General features: G+C 37.7%; 2 protein-coding genes across 50 annotated transcripts in view; one reads left to right on the top strand and one right to left on the bottom strand.

Annotated features, from left to right (window-relative positions):
• PMS1 (PMS1 homolog 1, mismatch repair system component) overlaps positions 1-1,019 on the bottom strand; it is a 94,114-nt gene extending 93,095 nt beyond the window's left edge. For 6 of the 41 annotated variants that reach the window (XM_016950183.4, XM_016950182.4, XM_016950190.4 and 3 more), the window contains exon 1: positions 335-470. The gene's annotated coding sequence lies outside the window, so the exon portion shown is untranslated. Of the gene's footprint in view, positions 1-157 lie in introns of all 41 variants that reach the window. The other 35 variants (XM_016950177.4, XM_063791339.1, XM_063791352.1 and 32 more) reach the window with 20 other exon arrangements.
• ORMDL1 (ORMDL sphingolipid biosynthesis regulator 1) lies at positions 552-14,608 on the top strand. Of its 9 annotated transcripts, none has more exons than XM_063791377.1 (6): positions 552-653; positions 1,805-1,914; positions 2,136-2,248; positions 2,326-2,506; positions 9,217-9,368; positions 13,019-14,608. In XM_063791377.1, the coding sequence occupies exons 4-6, from the start codon at positions 2,333-2,335 to the stop codon at positions 13,152-13,154; spliced, it is 462 nt and encodes a 153-aa protein (XP_063647447.1). In that variant the 5' UTR covers positions 552-653; positions 1,805-1,914; positions 2,136-2,248; positions 2,326-2,332; the 3' UTR covers positions 13,155-14,608. The 9 variants fall into 9 exon arrangements, with proteins under 9 accessions (XP_063647447.1, XP_063647442.1, XP_001165741.1 ...); XM_063791379.1 differs by lacking the exon at positions 552-653 and adding an exon at positions 936-1,049; XM_063791378.1 differs by lacking the exon at positions 552-653 and adding an exon at positions 1,085-1,225.
• Positions 14,609-17,762: the final 3,154 nt, after the last annotated feature.

The following is a 17,762-nucleotide window of genomic DNA, read 5'->3' as shown; positions in this document are numbered from 1 at the left end:
AGGATACAATACTATAAACCGCCACCCACACAAGATGAGTTACAGTTGCCATGGGTTAAATCTGCTGCCTGGAAAACAAATTTTAAGTCCTCCACCCAGAAGGGTCTGGGGAATGGGCCGCAACAAACACCAAGCCAGAACACCCGGGACCCCAGACCTGCTCAGAGAACGCGTTCCACGTGTGCGCGCCCGCAAGCCCGGCTTCGCTTCCCGCCCCGCGGGAAGCGCCCTTAGCTGCCCTATAGCGTTCGCACCCGGACCAGGACGAGTAGAGGGGACGGGGCCCTCGAGCCATCGAGGATATAATAAATACCCGTTAGTCACACCACACTACCTTCCTGCTAGCGCGAGGCAGGCAATTACCATCCACTAGCCGCAAGCAGCCAGCGTCTCACCCGATGCGCAGGCCCAACCCCGCACTCGCACCCCGCACGCACGCGCGCGGCAGAGCGGGTGCAGGGAGCGCGGCACTGAGTCTCTCTTCGCCCGGGGGCAACGTGAGATTGGCGCTGCTCGCAGCCAATCCGCTGGCAGCGAGTCTGTCCGGGAAAGCTTACGCAAGCTGCGCAGCGCCGGGCCTGAGGGCGTGTATCCGCGGCCGTAGCAGCCGGGCTGGTCCTGCTGCGAGCTGGCGGCCCGGAGTGGGGCGGCGGGTAAGTGGGAACGAACGCGGTGGACGCTGTACAGTCGCCTTCGTCGGTAGGGAACTGCTGGCGGCCTAGGGGTCGTCCTGAGAGGGAAAAGTGGGCTCCGGCTGCATCTGCGGCGCCCTGCGTGGCCGTAAGAGCCAAGTGGCCTCAGAGGCTCGCCCCCTACGCAAATCCTGGCTGTCTTGCCAGGGTCCTGGTCCTGATGTGACGTGCGGCCGCGAGAAGGAAGGGGCGGGTTGGGGGAGGTGCTGAGGTGGTAGCAGCGGCGGCCTTTGCTGAGTTTTCTCTGGCCCAGAGCGCTCGGGCTGTCGGTCTAGCAGGGGGGACTCCCCTGAGGGGCCGCTGCGGGTCGCCCTCTTCGGAGGCACCGGCGAGGGCAGAGCCAACAGCCTCTTCACGGTCTGTAAGGTCATTGTTTGCCAGTCGTGGGCAGCGCGGCAAACCTGCTGGGAAAAGGTTTTCTGGTTGGAATAGGATGAGTACCGCACCAGCTTTGCCTTCCAGCTGAGATGTAAATTTCAGGCCTCCATCCTGTGGAACGTGGGAAAACTATCTTGAGTGTTGGCATGTTCTAAGTATGACATAATAGTTTAATGTATGATAAATCATGGGTGTTTAGACGAAAGATTTACACATATAAATTGGAGGCTTTAGCGGTCTTAGTGTAACTAACTTTTCGTCCCCTTAACCCTTGATGCCTGTTCTATGGGTCTCTAGAGCGGAAGGAGCATTATACTCCGGAAACACTTGCTGGAAGGGGTTATGAGAAATTCCTCTCTGTATGCTAACTCCGTAATACAAGCGTTTGTGTATTTTAAAATCACAGCTGTTCCAAATATAATCTAGCCTCGGTTTCCCCCTCCGTCGGATGATAGGTGTTCTTCAGGACAGTTTTATTTTAAGCAATTCTTAGCCTCAAGTAAACACCATCATTAAAAGAACTGAGAACTATTATCAATTCTTCCTTTGGAGTCCATCTTCAATGGAAAGGAGAAGGGAAAACCTTTTTTAAAAAGAAGAAAGAAAACTGAAGTTTTTGATTTGACTAGAGAAATATTCAGAAGACTCCTTATTTTCACCTAGTTTAATCACAAAATTGAGAAACAAACATTATCCCTTGACCATGTAAATTTTACACCACATTATGTCAACAGCATGTACCTTCCACATTGAGTATTCAGAAAGAAGTGATCTGAACTCTGACCATTCTTTATGGATACATTAAGTCAAATATAAGAGTCTGCCTACTTGACACACTGGCTCGGTGAGTTCTGCTTTTTCTTTTTAATATAAATTTATTATGTTGGTAAATTTAGCTTTTGGCTTTTCACTTTGCTCTCATGATATAAGAAAATGTAGGTTTTCTCTTTCAGTTTGAATTTTCCTATTCAGTAAAACAACATGCTAGAAAACAAACTTTTGGAAAGGCATTGTAACTATTTTTTCAAATAGAACCATAATAACAAGTCTTGTCTTACCCTAAAGTCAAATGTTGAAGATTCTTTACTGCTGTCATCAGCATCTACAAGTAGCATATTTTGGATGGTGTTGGTGTGCTACTTCAAAATAACTAGGAAAAAATAATCCTCGCAACACAGGTACCTTGTCATGTCAGAATTGGGGGTGTTAGGTTGCCAGTTGTATCAGTGTTGATTCATTTCATTACTTCCTACAGAGCAAACATGAATGTTGGAGTTGCCCACAGTGAAGTGAATCCAAATACCCGTGTCATGAACAGCCGGGGTATGTGGCTGACATATGCATTGGGAGTTGGCTTGCTTCATATTGTCTTACTCAGCATTCCCTTCTTCAGTGTTCCTGTTGCTTGGACTTTAACAAATATTATACATAATCTGGTAAGAATTTCACATTATACTAAACACTTAAAAGTTTTAGGTTTAGTGGTTGCCGGAAATTAAGAGGAGGAAGGAATGGAAAGTTATTGCTTAATGGGTACAGAGTTTTTGGTTTTGCAAGATGAAAAGAGTTCTGGATGTGGATGGTAATGGTGATGATTGCACAACAGTATGAATGTTTTTAATACCACTCAACTGTACATTTAAAGTCCTGCACTTTGGGAGGCCAAGGCAGGCAGATCACAAGGTCAGTTCAAGACCAGCCTGGCCAACATGGTGAAACCTCATCTCTACTAAAAATACAAAAATTAGCCGGGCATGGTGGCGCATGCCTGTAGTCCCAGCTACTTGGGAGGCTGAGGCAGGAGAATCACTTGAACCTGGGAGGCAGAGGTTGCAATGAGCCGAGATCATTCCCCTGTACTCCAGCCTGGGTGACAGAGTGAGATTTCGTCTCAAAAAAAAAAAAAAGTGTCTAAGATGGTAAACTTCATGACGTGTGTTTAAACATAGTTTTTAAAGAAGCTCAAGGTTTTGTGTTGTATACAACTTAATTTTTTTAACAGCTTTTTTGAGATATAATTCACATGCAATAAAATCCACCCATTTAAAGTGTATAGTTTAGTGGTTTTTAGTATATAAGACTTAATTTTGAAGAATTCTAATCTGGGATAGAATTTTCTTTTTTCTTTCACGCTTTATTTCAACATTGGGCCTTTTTCTAAGTAAGACTTTTTTTTTTTTCCTCATTGTATAGAATCTAGAAAATAGATCATTTTAGTTTCAATCCTTGTTAACTTATCTATCTAAATAGTGTAAGTATACTTTACTGTTTCAGTATTTAAGTTTTGAACTTAATCATCTTATGTGATTCAGGATCTTATGGTGCCTTAGCTGCTGCTTGTTACTCTTTTGTGTTAGCTCTACAGAGTATCAAAGTTTTGATTGACTGTACTGACCATATTATGCAGCCCTGGAAATTGCCTTTTACAAAAACAAAAAATCTTGACAGCGACTTTTCTTGTCTTTAATAACCCATTAAAGTAACGTGAAAAGGAGGAAATACAGTTAGTTGAGAATTTTAATTGAATCCAGTTTAGCAGTACATTTGTTGAAAGATATTTTTTAAAATGAACTTAAAGCATTAAGACAGGAAAACAGGAGAAATTGATTTTTAAAAATTAATATTTATTTTGGCCAGGCGCAGTGGCTCATGCCTGTAATCCCAGTGCTTTGGGAGGCTGAGGTGGACAGATCACTTGAGCTCAGGATTTCAAGACCAGCCTGGGCAACATGGTGAAGCCTGAAATTCTGTCTCTACAAAAAATACAAAACCTTAGCCTGGCATGGTGGCAGCACATTTATAGTCCCAGCTATTCGGGAGGCTGAGGTGGGAGAATCGCTTGAGCCTGGGAGGCGGAGGTTGCAGTGAGCCAAGATCGTGCCACTGCACTCCAGCCTGGGTGACAGTGAGACCCTGCCTCAAATAATAACAATAATATTTATTTTCTATCTTCTGGAGTATATTTGAAGTTGACTGGAGGAGGATAAGAATGATGTGCTGGTAGACATGATAAATATGTGTCCATTTAGTCCATTTTATGTGATAGACTTTGTCAGAGCAAATGATGTTTTCTTTTAAATAGTGACTTCTCTGAAATATTTTACACTAATCATCTCACTTTTGTTGAAACTTCCTTTGGCTTCTATAGGATCACTTTCACCGGCATATATTTCTGACCTTCTCTTTCTTCTTATGGGGTCTTCCTTCTCTTTTCCTCTCTTAAATATTTCTATTCCCAAGGTTCTTTTCTTCATCTCTTCTTATGCTATGTGTTCTACCTAGGTTACTTCATCTACCCATATTTTCAGTTTCTACCTGTAGAATAAGGATGCTCCTATTTATTTATATCACCAGATTACTTTGCACCTTAAACCAAACAAGTATAAATGGAACTTATCTTATTCCTGATTAGTCCCTTACCACCCACAATCTGATCCTCTGGCTTCACTACTAATCTTATCTAAAGGCCAAGCCAGACAGCTGAATGTTAATGGTAAAGCAATTAATATACAGGTTGAGCATCCCTAATCGGAAACCCAAAATAGAAAATGTTCTAAAATTCGAAACTTTTTTAGCACCAATGTGGTGCCACAAGCGGAAAATTCCATACCTGACTTCCTGACAGGTTGCAATTAAAATGCAATCAAAACTTTATTTCATGCACAAAATTATTAAAGATACTATATAAAATTATCTTTAGGCTGTGTGTGTATGATGTATATGAAACATAAATGAATTTCATGTTTAGACTTGGGCCCTGTCCCCAAGATATCTCATTATGTATATGCCGATATTCCAAAATCCAAAACAATCCAAAATCTGAAACACTTCTGCTCCAAAGCATTTTGGATAAGGAATACTCAACCTGTAATGTATAGTCCAAACAGGCTGTTTAGAGAGTAAAATGGAGCTTTGGTAATAACTACTACAAGAGAATAGGTATAATCAGAACCATCCTATGCAAACAAGAATACAAGGTCACCTAAGTCTTAGGATAACTTCTTTTCCTTTATATTCCATATCCATTTGCTCAGAGCACTGTCTTCTGCTTTACTCTCAACTTGATCCCCATACCCTCATTTTTTTCCTTAAGTAAATTACTCGGATAAATCAAATGGTCTTCTTGATGCTTCTCTACCCTTCTCCATTCCAACTTGGCAGAGTGATGTTTTAAAAATGCATGTTTGCTCAAGTCATACTCTAAGTCATTCAGTGATCATCCATTGCTGTCATGGTAAAATCCAAGTTTCTTGTGTGACATAAAAGACCAGTTGATAACAGTGCAGAAACAAGGAGACTTCACCTTGTCTCAACCATCTCTAAATAGAGGCTATACACTAGCAATAAAGAAAATCATCTTGCTCTCATTTTATTGTTTTGGCTTAAGCTTTTCTACTATATTTTCTTTTCACCTGGACCAAGTACTCTTTTGTTTTTAAGAGACTGGTGTGATCATAGCTCCTCCCACCTTAGCTTCCCAATAAATTTGAGGACTGCAGGCACATGCCGCCACACCCGGCTAATTTGTTTTTATTTTAATAGTGATAGGCTCTCACTGTGTTGCCCAGGCAGGTCTTGAACTCCTGGCCTCAAGCAGTCCTTCTGCACCATCCTCCAAAAGTGCTGGGATTACAGGCATGAGCCACCATGCCCAGCCATTTTGTTTTTCTTACAGAGACAGGGTCTCACTCTGTTACCCAGGCTGGAGTGCAGTGGCATGATCATAGCTCACTGCAGCCTCGAACTCCTGGTCTCAAGTGATCCTCCTGCCTCAGCCTTCCAAGTAGCTAGGACTATAGGTGTGTGCCACCATGCTCAGCTGATTGACTGATTGAGATGGGGGTCTTGCTGTGTTACCCAGTCTAGTCTCAAACTCCTGACCTCAAGTGATCCTCCTGTCTCAGCCTCGCAAAGTATGAGTGAGCCATGGTACTCAGGGTCTACTTTTATTTTTTTTGAGATGGAGTCTCTCTGTGTCATCCAGGCTGGAGTGCAGTGGCGCAATCTTGGCTCACTGCAACCTGCACCTCCCAGGTTCAAGCAATTCTCCTGCCTCAGCATCCTGAACAGATGGGACTACAGGCATGTGCCACTACACCTGGCTAATTTTTGTATTTTTAGTACAGATGGGGTTTCAACATGTTGGCCGGGCTGGACTTGAACTCCTGACCTCAGGTGATCCACCTGCCTTGGCCTTCCAAAATGCTGGGATTACAGGTGTGAGCTACAATGCCCGGCCCAGTCTCTACTATTTTAATACCTCTCCCTCCTTCCTGCTCTGCCTGATTTCCTACAGCAAAACTGTCCCTCCAGGAATCTACACAACTCCCATGCTGCATTCTTTTATCATGTGTTTGTCATTGTTTTATAATTAGCAGTTTATCTCTTTATGTTTTAATTTTTGTATCGCTAAGAACGTATTTAAATGTTTGCTGAATAAGTTAGTCTTTTTTTTTTTTTTTTTGAGACGGAGTCTCACTCTGTCACCCAGGCTGGAGTACAGTGGCACGATCTTGGCTCACTGCAACCTCCCCGTCCTGGGTTCAAGCGATTCTCCTGCCTCAGCCTCCTGAGTCGCTGGGATTACAGGTGTGCACCACCATGCCTGGCTAATTTTTGTATTTTTAGTAGAGACAGGATTTCACCATGTTGGTCAGGCTGGTCTCGAACTCCCAACCTCAGGTGATCTGCCCGCCTCGGCCTCCCAAAGTGCAGAGCGTGAGCCACCACGGTTTAGACGCCATCCCTGTACCACCACCACCCTCTAACCGTGTTTCAAGTTGGTTGACCATGGACAAATGATTGGTAATTGACATTGTATAGAAAAGCAAACTTCTGATTTATTTGTTATTAGTTCACCACACTAAAAACTTAATTAGCCATCGGAGTTGCAATTACATGACTCCAAATTTAAGTTTCCTTTGAAGATAGCCACATTAAACCAATTAAAAATCTGAAGTACATATTGAATGCCTTTAAAAATGAGAAAATGGACCTAATTGTTACACCCGGTTAGAAAAATACAGTATATTTGCCTTTCTGAACCGTACAGTAGAAACCTACAGTGGTTGCTTTATTAAGTGCTACCTCACCCTTAGAGGTATTAATGCTTCACAGGATTCTTGGCCCAGCTTTAAAAATGAATGATTCATTTTGATTCAGTAGGTATTTAGTAAGGACTAAGCATGAGCTACATACTTTTGTTCTCTAATTCTTTTAATGGAGGAATAATAATCACAAACATTTTTACATAAAAACAATTTTAAAAATATTGGGGCAGAAGATATATGGCCAGATAAGATTTTATTATTTTTCACTGAAAAGATGTATAAAATAAACTGTTTTGATATTCTAAACACTAGTTAAGTATATATGGTTTGAAGGAAATAATGAGAGGATGATTATTCTCTTATATTCTAATATCTATGTGGTCTGGAATAGATGTTCTTAACTTTTTGGGGGTCCTATACCCCTGATGATTTGAAAACATATACTTTCTGTTTTATAATTCACTTTAAAGCCCGTATGAAAATGGTTTCGTAGAGCTTACGGAATAAATATTCCTTGGCGTAATGTCATCTTCCAACATTTCTAATGTTGGAAGTGTCCAATGTCTAATGTCTTGCAGTGTCCCAGTGCTTATTCCGAGTATATTCAGGCTAATGGGAAAACAAACATCATGCAAACAACTCTAACATGATATATTGTACTGTAATCGTATTTTCAATAAAATTGTATACAACTACATAAAGAGGAGATTAATTATTACTAATGAGGTAGGTTTTTCTAAGGAATTGTTATTTGAGCTGAACCTTTAAGAATGAGGTAATGTAGTAGCATCAAGACTTTTGGCACAGCAACAAGGAACCTTTCCCTCCCCTGCCATTTGCTGAGTATTCTGATTGTACCTTTGATAGCAATTTTTGCCCTACTTTCTAGCTGTTTATGCATATTTTTTTTTCCTTATCATCTCTTAGAGGATTGAATTTTTCCAAGGCTTGGGTACATCTCATTCAATTTCATATGTGCATATATGTCCTATGTCTTGTACATATAAGCCACCTATTAAATGTTTGATGGGTTAAATCCAATTGAACATGAGTCCTTTCCTCCATAGCTTACGTGTTATTGTAGCTAAACGACTTCTGAATTGCCTACTGGAATAACTAGGAAGTAGACTAAGCATTGAAAGGAAGGGCTTGGTTAACTTGGTATCATATAAAATTTCAAATCCCTAATTTTTCTATATAATCATTAAAAGTAGAGGTACGAAAAATGACATCACATTGTGGCGTCTAGAAGGAAAAACTTTGTGTCATGATAATATCTAGGCATTATCCTTTTACATAAAGTGCCTCAAGCAGTGATCCTGAATGAAACACTGCCTATGAGTCTAAATGGGTATCATAATCTCAAGGAAACCAAATCTGTAGATTGGTTTTTTTCTACCCTATTGATAAAAAAAATTATGTTTAGACATATGATCTGACAGAATGGCTTTTAGTAATGTTATTTGCTTTGAGTTTTTAAAACTGACTTCAGAAGAAATGCTATTGAGGCACAATAGCGATTTAAAAAGGGAATTGAGTGGAACATTATACCTATTATATCAAACTATTTTTATTGCTTTGGAAGAGAACTATTAAGGCAAAGGCAGTCATCATATTAAATATCTCAAAACTATTTTTCCCAATAGATTTTAATCATTTTATTGTTTTCTACCACTTTGTATGTCTTTATCATTTTTTAAGTATCATCAAATTTACTAATATACCCTGAAGAAAAACCTCCTGTACATTGGGGAAAAAGTAATCCTATTTCCTAATAGGAAAAGTATAAGAAAATCTGAATGTAAAGATATGAAGCTACCCTGATAATTATTTTTAGTTTAACGAAAAGAAATGCAAACAGGTTACTTTCAGTTGACCTTTTACCAATTCTCACTTAATAATATTTATATACCCCAGAAAGTTCTATTTTATTATAAAGAAACTGGCTACAGCCTTTCACTATTATATGAAAGCTTAAAACGAACTCAGTTAAATCATACACTCTCACAAACAGCTTGGAACCTCGTTAATGCTACTGACAAAGACTAATTTTGTATTTAATATTGATCATTTATAACCCCTTGCTTGTTTTCCAGGGGATGTACGTATTTTTGCATGCAGTGAAAGGAACACCTTTCGAAACTCCTGACCAGGGTAAAGCAAGGCTCCTAACTCATTGGGAACAACTGGACTATGGAGTACAGTTTACATCTTCACGGAAGTTTTTCACAATTTCTCCAATAATTCTGTAAGTGGCAGAAATTTTTAGGTATGAGGAGGATTGGATAAGAGGAAGATATCTTTTCATCAGATTGAATTGGAATTAGAAACATATTTTGTTGCAAACTTCTATCAATAAGTAACACCTCGGATAGAACATAAAATATAGACAAAATTTTTAACAAGTTGATAATAAACTAATTTTCACCTCAGTCAGTACATATGGAGACAATATTACATGCTAATCAGTGCACCTAGACATTTAGGATATACAGGTCAAATGTATTCCAGCTCCCGTCCTTAGGTTTCATATAAGGACACAAAATACATAATCATATTCTATATTGCATTGTCAGATTAATCTCCTTAAGCAATGATTTAGATAATCAGAAGAATTTCACTGGCCACCTATCCTATTAAGATATTCAGACTCCTTGGGAAAGAGTATGGTTTCGAAAAAAGTAGGTCAGGCTTTCATTATAGGACAGACCTGGGTGGAGTCCTATATATATCACTCAGCCAGCTTGGTTTGCTCATATATAAAATTCTAACTAGTGATACCTAATTCAATCCTAATGCTGTAAGAAATAAATGAGATAATAATCTACCTGGATAGCATGTAACCTGTATCTGGTATCTAATTTCTTTCTCCTATCTGATGTTCCGGGCCTTCCAGAAAATAGTTCTTACCTCCTTTTCCCTTGATGTAAATATTTTATCCCCACCCAACTCCTACCTGGCCTTCTAAGCAGCATTTCTTGAATATTTCATGTGTAGTCCTATTTCTGTCTTTGTTCAAATCATATCTCCTACCTGAAATGCCTCCTCCTTTTTTCCCCAGCTTTATTGAGGTATAATTGACAAATAAAAAAATGTATATATGTTTTATTTTGTCTCTCCAAAGAATTTATAAGTGCATGGATTGCTTTGAATCCCACAGTAAGTACAGTGGCCTACACATAATAGAGGTATTGCTCATATATCTTAATACTCTGTACCATCTAGCCTATACATAATAATGTCCATGATAGAGTCAGTGCAGCCTGGCATAGCACAAAAGACTTCTTGGAGGTGTTGGAAATCCTTATGCTAGAACTTACGAGAGACTAGGTTTTAGATATTTAAGTAAGGGAAGGCATTTTTCAGGTGAAAGGAATAAACTGATCATAAAATAATGGGGTTCTTTTTCCTTAATTTATAGCCCTTTGAGGAAATTTTGAATTGATTTAGTCCCATATAATATTAACCTCAAAGAAAAGTGTCAGTGTAGTCTAATAAAAATAAATGTAAGCTACATGGGAAGCTGAGGCAGGAAGATGGTTTGAGCCTAGGAGTTAAGAGGCTGCAGTGAGCTGTAGTCACACCACTGTACTCCAGTCTGGGCAACAGAGCAAGACCCGATTTATTAAATAAATAAGTGAATGAATGCGTGCATGCATGTAATAACAAAAATATTGGTTATTCAGATGGCCCTGAATTTGGATTTTGGCTCAACCCCTTTGAAGCTCTGTGACTTTTGGCCGTTTTCTTCAAAGGCTCAGTTTTCTCATCTGTAAAACATTGAGGATTGCATTATAATACATGTAAAATGCCTGACATTCGGAAGTTTTAATCACAGCTATCACACAAAAAGCCAACTGAGATGTACCTGTATACAGTGTCCATATTTCTCAAAATGTATTTTTGACCAACAGGTATGATTTCAAATATTCTGATTAAATTGCTTACTTAACTGAAGAAATAGCATTAAAGCCATCTATATAGCATTAGGACTTTTCAGTGCTTTCACATTTTCTTATTTGATTATTTGTCAGGTAGGTGTGACATGGAATGTTATTCCAGAATTTTTTTTTTTTTTGAGACAGAGTCTTGCTCTGTTGCCCAGGCCGGAGTGCAGTGGCATGATCTTGGCTCACTGCAACCTCCACCTCCCAGGTTCAAGCGATTCTCCTGCCTCAGCCTCCCCAGTAGCTGGGACTACAGGCGTGCACCACCATGCCCAGCTACTTTTTGTATTTTTAGTAGAGATGGGGTTTCACCATGTTGACCAGGCTGGTCTTGAACTTCTCACCTCAGGTGATCCGCCTGCCTTGGCCTCCCAAAGTGCTGGGATTACAGGCGTGAGCCACCATATTCCAGATTTTTAAGTAAAGAAACAGACTCACATGCATTACCTTGTTGAAGATCTTGCACCTAGTTGGAGTTCAGAGCTCAGGTTAAACCCTAAACTACTATCTTGTAATACAGGTCTCTTTCCAATATAGCTGTTGGCAAATAAATGTTGTCACACTGAGTCCCACCTGGGTTTTGCATACCATCAGAGGATTGTCTAAGTTTTTGAAAGAGTCAAGTAATTTTCATATAATCTACACACAAAATTAGTTTTAATTAAAAGACAAAAAGGGGACATATGCTAGGTTGTAGTCAAAAGAACCCATTATAAGATTTATTATTTCTAACCTATCAGATTATAGATTAAACCTATAATGATGGTAGGAAATGAAATGAGTTTGCTAAATGCAAGTGATGTCCTATTTTGTTCAGTAAAGGAAGTATAAATTTAGTCTTCAAATATATGAAAGCAGGAAGAAAGAATTTCAAAATTGAGGAATATGGTTTACACTAGAGAAAGAATTTTCTGACTGTAGTTTGCAAAATAGGTGGAAGATTGTAGAATTTCTCAATCTAGATGGTTTTAAAAATGTATAAAATTCTCTTGTGATGTTTTTTGTCATACTTGGAAGTAGCTCCTCTCTTCTAACCATGTTACACAAGATATTTATTTTCCCTTATGAGAAACTAATGTCAGTAAAGACTATTAGAATACTTTCCTTGCGTACTGCAAAGACCTAAATAGAAACTAACTTCTTAGTTATGAACAAATAAGATATGATGTTTTATTCTTTACATCTTATCTGTATTATTCTGTTAGTAATCAGATGACGTGTCTGCACCTTGATATGATATACCTGTAGGTAAAACTAAACATTCTGGACTTGGTGATTTATGATTTTAAAGGTGCTTTTTAGGCTTGGGGCTTGTTAAAACAAATTCTCAGTTGGATATCCAAAAACATACATGCATTTGATTATTAAAAAGCAGCTGGAATGGTACAACAGTGTCTTTCAAGTTACCGGTTAAACTGGTTATAGAGCTGCTCAACTACAGTATGAAAATGAGAACATCAAAAGGGCAACCAAATATTTATTTCCTTCGAAGATAGGAATTGTACTAATGCACTAAAACCCCATTTTTTGGAGCTTTACAGTAGAGGTTCTTAACCTGTGAGTCACAAAACTTTTTGAGAATAAGATGAATGCTTTGAATCCAGATCTTTTTCAGAAACATACATGGAAATACAGAACTACACCTGTAATTACAGAGGGCATATGAACCCTAGTTTGATAAGCCTTGCTTTAAAGGATGCAGTGTGTTCTATTAAGTGTATTTAATACAATTACAGAAATGGAAAATGTGGACCTCCATTAAACAAATTTTTTAGTTCCTAATGAGATAAACTTGGGACCAAACCGATTCCTCTTGTTTTAGTGCTCAAAAATAGTTTCATTTTTAGGTATTTATGCTTTAGTGGCCTTTTTTTCTACCTTTAAAATTGTTTAAGTTCCAAGTAATTTTATTTTTGGATGTTATATATATTCTTAACTTTTATCTCTACAGATATTTTCTGGCAAGTTTCTATACGAAGTATGATCCAACTCACTTCATCCTAAACACAGCTTCTCTCCTGAGTGTACTAATTCCCAAAATGCCACAACTACATGGTGTTCGGATCTTTGGAATTAATAAGTATTGAAATGTTTTGAAACTGAAAAAAAATTTTACAGCTACTGAATTTCTTATAAGGAAGGAGTGGTTAGTAAACTGCACTGTTTCTGTGATAATGTGAAATGAGAAGTATTTACATTGTAGGGCCAATGGCTGGTCCTTCAAGTGCTGTTTTGAAGTGCAGATTTCCATTAAATGATGCCTCTGTTTAATACACCTGGTACATTTCTGAAGAGGGGCTTTATAAGCAGGCTGGGCAGGCCCAGCTTATAAGTTAAAGGGCATCACAGTGAGGGTGTAGTAGATAAATTCAAGGAAATAAGAGATTTGTAAGAAACTAGGACCAGCTTAACTTATAATGAATGGGCATTGTGTTAAGAAAAGAACATTTCCAGTCATTCAGCCGTGGTTATTTAAAGCAGACTTACATGTAAACCGGAATCCTCTCTATACAAGTTTATTAAAGATTATTTTTATTACCGTACATATTTCTCTTGTTTTATGTAAGAGGATGTATATCCTCTTGTTTTATACAAGCCAGTTCCCACTTATGAGGGTACTTTTTTGGTTTTGCTGACTTAATATTGTGTATTGGTCAATGAGGCCATTTTTACATTTATTACGTTACAGAATTCATGGAGGTTCACCTTTGTGACTGATTGGTGATAAAAGATAGCCAAGTATCTTACAAGCAGCCTCTGAGTCAAGTGTTCTAATTTTGGAACAAAGCGGGTTTTACTGCTTTTCCAGACACAAGGCTGCTAAACCAATTAAGAAAATAATTTATTTCTTTCAAGCAACTAAAAAATATATGGTAATTTAAAGGTGTCTGCTTATTTGGTTGAACAATTTAATTGGGAAAGTTTGTCATCATTTGAAAAAGGAAATATAAAAGGAACAACCATATAGCCGACCTGTGGTCTGGCAGAAACAACGTCTCTAGCAATAGTACCAAAGTAAGTAATGGAGTCTTTTTTGGCAGGTCTGCAGTAAAAGATAACATTTTCTTTTCTTAGTCCTCCTGCTCTCAACCCCAATATTTTGCCCATTAATATTTTGCCTTTGAATATGTGGGTTTTAGTATATATAGCCCAAAATGGTAACTGTCTCCAGAACAGCAACCACATTGAATTCTTGTGACTTCGGAAAGCTTCTTATAGTTGCTGACATTAATTGCAAGAAATAACTATATACTACTTTGAGAAGTAAACATGTCAAAAAAAACAAAGTTCAGATATGGGACAAAATTTAAAAATTCAGTAACATTTATAAACAGAATTGAATGAAAAGAGTTACAGACCAACTTAAACATCAATTCGTGTCAGTAAACTGACTTTTGGGGGTAATGATCATTGTTTTGTATCTCAAAAGTATTGAGTTTAGAAATCAGTTGTATGATACTACCTTTGTATGTCTGTCTTTTCCCGTGTATTTTTAAATAACTGGTGATCTATAATTTAATAAAATTTTTCTTTGGTGTAATATTATTTCAAAAGCCCTCCAAATTTAGTCATCAAAATTAAATTGACATTTTTCAAGTTTATTTTTAAGCAACTGAATTCGTAAAATTAAAGTAACAAAAAGCATTCATTTTTCTTTATTTTAAAGTTCCTCTCAAAAGGCTTACTTTTTTTAACATACTTCAGAGATAGAAGTCTCCCTCTTATACATGCTTTCTTCACTGCTTTCTCCCGTCAATGTTTTAAAAATATTTACTCAGTAGATATTTGAAGGGCCCACTCTGTAACAGGAATTGTGTTAGGTATTGAGGATAGTTTGTAGACAAGAAAAACCAACTCCCTTCCCTTTGGTGCCTACATTCCAGTTTAAAACAAAATCTAAAAATGACTATTACTTGGAACAAAATAAATTGCCATGCCATAAATGCTCCTGACTTCAAGTCAGGAGACATAATGGCAATTTCTAAGGAGTCATGAGCTTAGAAATGCCACAAATTTTAGCATTCATTGGTGGATCTTTCTTGCAGCAATTACTACTGTGGAGTTCTAGTGATGATTTTCTGTTTCCCTTATTCTATAATTATTTATTAGAATCTTTTATAAAGAAGATTTGTCCCTTCATTTACTTATTAAATCACTTATACTCTGGGCTTATGGATATTTCATTCTTTGGGTTATAATCCATTATTATGATTTGTTGCTCAAATTGTCCTCCAGCTTTGACCATTAGGAGCTCTTACAAGCTGACTGCTGTGTCCCTTTGACCTGCCCCCATCCTTTTTCTAGGTTTATGGTGTTATTGTCTATTGAATTATAAAGATCCTAAGGGGCATAATAATATCTCCTTCACTAATACCTATGTGAATTAGCTTATAGAGCTATATGAGGCTAAGTTAGAGAAGCCCTTAGACACCGTGTAATTCAACCCCCTGCCTTAACTTTTTTTTTTTTTGAGATGGCTGGAGCCGGGTTTTTTTTGTCGCCCAGGCTGGAGTGCAGTGGCGTGATCCCGGCTCACTGCAACTTCTGCCCCCCATGTTCAAGCGATTCTCCTGCCTCAGCCTCCTGAGTAGCTGGGATTATGGGCGTGCACCACCATGCCCAGCTAATTTTGTATTTTTAATAGAGATGGGATTTCACCATGTTGGTCAGGCTGGTCTCAAACTCCTGACCTCAAGTGATCTGCCCGCCTCAACCTCATGTTGGTCAGGCTGGGATTACAGGCATGAGCCAACGTGCCGGGCCCCCTACCTTAGCTTGAATCTTTATTAATTACCACCCTTCCATTTAGTTCTGTTTTAATAATAATAGAAGAGGACTTATAAGACAGTATATTCTATTTTTGTAATAGAATTTACAATTTGTTGTATATTGAGTCAAAAATCTAATCTTTACATAACTCTTCAAGTATTTAAAGATAACTTTTAAATTGGTGTCAACAGCATGGAATAAATATTACTAGAGCCTTCACCATTTTCCATATGATATGGTTTCAGATTTCTCCCACTATCCTGGTAATTCTGCTCTAAGTTCCAGTTTATTACTTATTATATAGCACAAGAGTTAAATACAAGAGGTGATCAGATATGCTGTGAAAGAGTACCACTTCCCCTGTTCTGGATGCTTTTTTTTAATGCTGCCTAATACCACTTTAGTTTTTTATTTTGACAACCACATATCACTGATTCACTTTATGTCACTAAAACCTTAAATCTTCAATATGTAGTGCTGTTAAATTATGGCTTACCCTTCACATATGAAATTGATTTATTAAACCAAACTCTTAAGACATTTTTCCTATAGAACTCCATCTTGTTAGATTTTAGTTTATTGATTCATCTTGTCTAGCTAAAGCTGAATCTTGATTTTCATGCAGTATATTTCTCCTGTGTCTTCTATATCATATATGTCATCAGTAAGTATCACCCAAAAATAGCCTCATGCTAGTCATGAAGAACACAAATGGAGTAACCCAGTGTCAACCAGTGCAATTTAATAGTCTTTCTAACAGGATAGACAGAAAAGAGTAATTCCTAAAACAATAACATGGATAGTACATGTTGATGTGAGAAATGTGAACAAGTTCAGTACTGAAAAGACATATCTAGGTAAAATACCCTAAAAGGAGGTTTGGAGTAGTGCAGCGCAGGGAAGGGGAAGGTAAGTAGAATAGCAGAGATAAACTCTCCTTTGTTGTGTCAAAAAGAAAAGAATGAGATGTATCACATTTTTATTTTACTGCCTAATTTCAGTTCCAGGTAAAAGATCCAGTGATGTAGCAAGTAGTTTGTTATGTTGGGTTTAAAAATTTTCATATAGCTACAAATGAATGCATGAGAATTATAAGCATCAAAGTCAGAATCCTGAATGTATCAAGTATATAGGACACAGGGCTTCAACTGTATTGGATGATTTTATCTCAAGTTGAATGTTGGCCTCACAGAAGTTGTTTATAGTATTTAATTTTTTCAAAATCTGAAATATTTCATAATTAGAAAAATAGTAAAAAAAAAATTGGGTTTTCAGTGTAGCACTGTAATTTATTTCATTTCTTGACTAATTATTCAAGCCCTTGATAAACAATGGTTATGGGATGACTTACGTATAGCTCTCAAGTTCTAAATAATGTTAAGTTTAGCAGATAAGGCAGTTTATCACAGTGTCCGTTCACTCAGACAGCATAAGTATGTGTTGATAAAATAATCTTAGATACAAGAACTTTAGTAAAGAAATAAGCCACTTCATTAACATTGTAAAATAGTTTTAAGATATAAAGTATGAAAGGAATTTTACAGTGTATAAATTTTCTGACTTTCCAATTAGCAATTATAAATTTTTATTGACAATCTTATTTTGAAAACCCCGGAGTTTTCAAATATTCTGCATTTATGTTGACCATTTTACCAAGATGATAAAACATGCATTATTTTCTCCATTTTATAATTTTTACAGGGGGAACAGCGAAGCCAGATGATTTATTAGTTATTGCCAGTGAAAATACAGAGATCCTTTGAAACATTTGTCTCTCCTAGAATTCTCATCAAACCATATGCTTCTAACACAGCACTTAACAGTCATGGGGAGTATGTGGGAATGACAGACTCGCTTCCCTGCCAAAACCACACATAGACCCACACACTTGAAAAATAAGGAAATAAGATCATCTGAGTATGGAG

Source organism: Pan troglodytes, chromosome 13 (genome assembly GCF_028858775.2).
Source record: "Pan troglodytes isolate AG18354 chromosome 13, NHGRI_mPanTro3-v2.0_pri, whole genome shotgun sequence".
Classification (NCBI taxonomy): domain Eukaryota; kingdom Metazoa; phylum Chordata; class Mammalia; order Primates; family Hominidae; genus Pan; species Pan troglodytes.
The sequence above is the reverse complement of the archived record's forward strand: the minus strand, read 5'-3'. Positions and strand labels throughout refer to the sequence as shown.